Source organism: Apaloderma vittatum, unplaced genomic scaffold (genome assembly GCF_000703405.1).
Source record: "Apaloderma vittatum isolate BGI_N311 unplaced genomic scaffold, ASM70340v1 scaffold3627, whole genome shotgun sequence".
NCBI classification, from domain to species: Eukaryota; Metazoa; Chordata; class Aves; order Trogoniformes; family Trogonidae; genus Apaloderma; species Apaloderma vittatum.
Window position 1 is genome coordinate 6,474 of NW_009725522.1, and position 5,297 is coordinate 11,770.

Genomic DNA, 5,297 nt, shown 5'->3' on the forward strand with positions numbered 1-5,297 from the left:
TGTTCCAGTGCCTCACCACTCGTTCAGGAAAGAACTTCCTCCGAATATCCAATCTAAACTTACCCTGACGCAACTTGAGGCCATTTCCCTTTGTCCTGTCATTAGTAATTAGAGAGAAGAGACCAGCACCAGCCTCACTACAGCCTCCTTTTAGGTAGTTGTAGAGGGCAATAAGGTCTCCTCTCAGCCTCCTCTTCTCCAGACTAAACAACCCCAGGTCCCTCAGCTGCTCCTCTTCACTCTTGTTCTCCAGACCTTTCCCCAGCTTTGTTGCCCTTCTCTGGACCCACTCCAGCACTTCAATACCCTTCTTGTTTTGAAGGGCCCCAAACTGCACACAATACTCAAGCTGTGGCCTCATCAGTGCTGAGTACAGGGGCACATCCTTATGTGGTCCCTTGACATCCCTGTGTGGTCCCCCAGGAGGCATTATACGTGGTTCATGGCTTCAAGCTGGACCAGGAGGAGGGGCAATCCCAGCTTGTCCCCTTTGCTGCCGCTCAGTTCTGATGCTTCTCTCTCAGTGCTGATGTTTCTCTCTCCTCTTGTGGCAGCTAAAGGTGGCCGGGACGATGTGCAGGGAAGCAGCAGGATCCTGTGACCTCCCTGAATACTGCACGGGTGCTTCACCCTACTGCCCGGCCAACGTGTACCTGCTGGATGGCTCCTCCTGCGCCTATGGCGAGGCTTACTGCAACAACGGCATGTGCATGACCCACCACCAGCAGTGTGTCCAGCTCTGGGGACCAGGTGAGTCCCACCAGGCTCCTTGCCATCCCCTCTCCAAAACAGGAGGCTCGCTGGGTCTGCACAGGGGGTTTCAAGGGTAGTGGGTGGAGGGGGTATGCTGTCCTCACCCAGGGTTTGGGTTTGTGTCCATGGGACTGGTGTGGAGGGCTGGGGATGCTCTGCATGCTCACTCACAGGTCCCTGGTCCTCTGCTGTGCCCATCCACCCATTCCCTGTGGCTCCCATACCGCATACAACCCATACGTTACATATAGACCCCATGCTGCGCGTGACTCCATATGGTTCAAGTGACCTCCACACTACAGGGCAGCCTGTATTTTCCCCCTTGTGCTCAGCACTGGTGAGGCTGCACCTCAAATCTTGTGTTCAGTTCTGGACCCTTCATGAGAAGAAAGACACTGAGGTGCTGGAGAGGGTCCAGAGAAAGGCAATGAAGCTGGAGAAGACTCTGGAGAACAAGTCTGATGAGGAGCAGCTGAGGGACCTGGGGTTGTTCAGACAGGAGAAGAGGAGGCTGAGGAGAGACCTTCTTACTCTCCACAACTACCTGAAAGGAGGTTGTAGAGAGGTGGAGTCAGTCTCTTCTCCCTAGTAGCTAGTGACAGGACAAGAGGAAATGACCTCAGATTGCTCCAGGCGGGTTTTAGGTTGGGTATTAGAAGGAACTTCTTCACTGAAGGGGTTATCAAGCACTGGCATGGACTGCCTAGGGCAGTGGTGGAGTCACCATCCCTGGAGATGTTTAAAAGACAAGTAGATATCATGCTTAGGGACATGGTTTAGCACCTGATTTGGTAGGGCTGGGTTGATGGATAGACTTGATGATCTTAAAGGTCTTTTCCAGCCAAAACTATTCTATGATTCTACATACCACGTAAGGTTTCAGCACTGCATAGTGCTCATACACTGTATATACGGTATCCTCAGTTACTTGGCCCATATTCTGCATGTCCCCATCCCATATGGGACCATTCCTCCCTCTCTGCAGGTGCCTGGCCAGCCCCGGACGCCTGTTTCCAGGACGTGAACATGGCCGGCAACACCTACGGCAACTGCGGCAAAGACAGCCAAGGACGCTATGTCAAATGCGACAAGAGGTGGGTGCAGCACTGGCACCCATGGGTGCCCTATTTCCTCCTCCTGCACCCACGGCCCCACCACTGCCCACCCCTGCAGGGTCCTGCCTCAACCTTCTGCCATCACTCCTCAGGCCAGCTCCATTTTGGGCCTCAGGAAGACACCAGGTCCTTCCTTCCCACAGTATCACCTCCCAGCCTGAAGGGAAAATCAACGACAGAAAATCATCAGGAGATGCTATTTAGGGAGCGTGTGCTCTCCAGTATTCTCAGTTAGACCAGGGATGCTCCCTCCAGCATGACTGTTCCCTCCAGCATTTCTCTGTGCTGTCCATGATTTATCTAAGTTCTTCGTGAACTTGCTGAGCCTCTTCCCATCACCATGGCCATGAAACTTTTTCCCTGTGAGGGTGCCAGAGCCCTGGCACAGGCTGCCCAGAGAGGTTGTGGAGTCTCCTTCTCTGGAGACCCACCTTGACACGTTCCGGTGTGACCTACTCTGGATGATCCCGCTCTTGCAGGAGGGTTGGACTAGATGATATTTTGAGGTCCATTCGAACCCTGAACGTGCTGTGATTCTGTGCTTTTATGATTCTGTGATTCAGAGGGAGGTGAGCCAGCAGGCAGTGGGGCAAGGGGTGATGGGGCAAGGAGGCTGAGGTGGCCGCTGCCCACATCTCCTGCCTTGCTCCTAGGGATGCTATGTGTGGCAAGATCCAGTGCCAGAGCTCAGCTAAGAAGCCCCAGGGGACCAACACTGTGTCCATTGATACCACCATCCGTTTCAACGGGCGGGAGGTGAAGTGCCGAGGCACCTACATGTACACCGCGAAGGACGATGAGGAAGACCTCTCTGACCCTGGGCTGGTGATGACGGGGACGAAATGTGGAGATGGGATGGTGAGTACTTCTTCCTAGGGCTGGAGTCTTCTACAAGAGATCATCTCCTTGTCTTTTATCCTAGCTCCAACGTGGACATTGTCTCTTTTCTGTGGTACAGCTGGGACAGCTGTTCAGAGGAGGCCACAAAGATGATCCAGAGGCTGGAGCACCTCTGCTATGAGGACAGGCTGCAGGAGCTGGCGTTGTTCAGTATAAGGGGGACCTTAAAACTGCCTTCTAATAACTGAAGAGAACCTACAGGAAGGCTGAGGAGGGACTTTTGACAAAAGGTTCCACCGATAGGATAGGGGGAAATGGATTTAAGTTAAACAGATTTAGATTAGATCTTAGGAAGAAATTCTTCAGTCCAAGGGTGGCAAGAATTTGAATAAATTGCCCAGAGATGTTGTGGCTGCCCCCTCCCTGGAGATGTTCAAGGCCAGGTTGGATAAGGCCGTGAACAACCTGGGCTGATTAAGGGTGTCCCTGCCCATGGCAGGGGTTGGATTAGATGATTGCTACGACTCTATGATTCTATGACACGGTTTCCTCCACGCTTGCAGATGTCACCCTGGTGACCTCTCAGCCAGGGGTATTTCTAGACAGCACCAGATGCTTATGATGTAGATTCATCTCTCTGGCCTCCATGCTTCTTTACTGATTTAATGCATAGTGGAGCAACCCCAACAAGAATTAAAATCATAGAATCATAGAAACAAGGTTGAAAAAGACCTCTAAGATCATCTAGTCCAACCGTCAACCCAACTCTACATGCCCCAGGACTCGATGGACGAGGCTTCCTCCTGTGAGTGAACTGTTTGCCAGGGGAAGGCTGCGTTAGGAATCAAGACGACAGATCCAAGCAGATGCTACTAACTGAGCATCAGGCTCTTACAGCCTCTGCATCTCCAGGTACTTCACAGAGGCTCAGTTCAGCTCGGAAAGAGCAGGAGCCTGGTAGGAGAACATGGTAGCAGGGATGAACGCCACACAGAGTTGCTGTCCAGATATGGTGTTTGCTAGTTGGCATTTGAGTGGTGAAATTTTCATCTCAGCTTGGGATTGGAGACCAAACATGTTGGCATTTTCACAAGAAAGGATGACTGGCTTTGAAATCTAGTGCAGTTTGCTTTTTTTTTTTGGCTAGTGCCAGCATTTTAGGGCCAGATGGAAAAGGCCTTCTCCAGGAGCTGCCAGGTGGATTTTCGGGGGAAGGAGGTGGGAGTGGTGGTGACTGGTCTCTGCTGAGCTCTCCTGGATGGGGGAATGGCAGAGGTTTCCTCAGCTGTGCTGAAAGCTGGAGTGAAATACAATGACCTAGAACAACACAATTTAACCAACCTGCATTTTCCAATGGACGACATCCTTCTAGAGGGCTCCCATCTTGTGAAGCAGAAGATCACCATCCTCTCTCTCTCAGGACTTTAACCTCAGCTTCTTGGCTCTCTTTCAGGTTTGCAAAGATCGCCGGTGCCAGAATGCCTCCCTTTTTGAGCTGGAAAAGTGTGTTTCCCGGTGCAATGGCCATGGGGTGAGTTGTTGCCCGAGATCTACAGCAGGTTCCAGAGATGAGCGCAACTTCTTAAGCGAAACCGAGTGTCTCCCACAGGGGTGAGCCTTGCAACACAGCGGGCATCTGCTTTTCATAACTCTCTCATGAATCAGCTACGGGTGAGCCCGAGCTGAGAACTTTCCTTACCCATGTCCAAGTTAGAGGAAGAAGATTGTTTGTGATGTAAGGGCCATCTGCAAAATTTGGATCAGGGTCCAGTTTGAACTGGAGAATGTTTAGAGCTCGGAGCAGGTGCCTGTTCCCTCTGAGAGAAAAGCAAGAGTCAGAAACACAACTGGGGCTGCAAAAAGGCAGGGCAGTGGATCAGCAGATAGAAAGAGTCACTCTTGTCCAAAGCTTAAAGGCTACAAAGATTTGACCTCTGGAGAATGGCAAGGCTTTGTCAGAGAAAGCAACAATGCTGTGGTTGAAAGGGAAGATCCCAAGGGGAAGATGTTTTAACAAACTTCTGGCCTAACACAAAATGTTAAGGGCGTTAGGCTTGTCTAGTCAAGCGCTGTGAAGACTGAAGGCGTAAGGTCTCTCTCTTCAAGGCTTCTGCAAAGACTTGTAGAATAGAGTCATCAAATGGGTTGAATTGGAAGGGACCTGAACGATCATCTTGTTCCACCCCACTGCCCTGGGCAGAAACACCTCCCACCAGCCCTCCACCCGGCCCTGGGGCACTCCCGGGGGGGGGCTGCCACAGCTGCTCTGGGCAACCTGGGCCAGTAAGAGAAGGGAAACAAAAGCACCAGCAAGAAAATATCTCTGTACATCACAGTCACAGATTTGAGAGCAACACAGATGCGATCAAATTGATGTTCAAGGGGTGAATGTTGGAGATGGTTAAACTCCGTCAGCTGGGATCCCTGCCATTGGTGCTTATCCCCACCATACAGAGCATCGTTTCCACATGTCCCTCATGATCTCCAACCCTTCTTCTCTCTCTGCAGGTCTGCAACAGCAACAAGAACTGCCACTGCGATGCCGGCTGGGGTCCCCCCCACTGTGGGGAGCCTGGCTTGGGGGGCAGC

At 51.8% G+C, this 5,297-nt stretch overlaps 1 protein-coding gene across 1 annotated transcript in view; it reads left to right on the plus strand.

Annotated features, from left to right (window-relative positions):
* LOC104276547 (disintegrin and metalloproteinase domain-containing protein 19-like) overlaps positions 1 to 5,297 on the plus strand; it is a gene marked incomplete at its 5' end in the record, with an annotated part of 16,362 nt that overhangs the window by 5,999 nt on the left and 5,066 nt on the right. Inside the window, 5 exons of the mRNA XM_009872918.1 lie at positions 555 to 750; positions 1,739 to 1,847; positions 2,522 to 2,726; positions 4,162 to 4,239; positions 5,217 to 5,292. Coding sequence (XP_009871220.1) covers positions 555 to 750; positions 1,739 to 1,847; positions 2,522 to 2,726; positions 4,162 to 4,239; positions 5,217 to 5,292 — 664 coding nt within the window. The remainder of the gene's footprint in view (positions 1 to 554; positions 751 to 1,738; positions 1,848 to 2,521; positions 2,727 to 4,161; positions 4,240 to 5,216; positions 5,293 to 5,297) is intronic.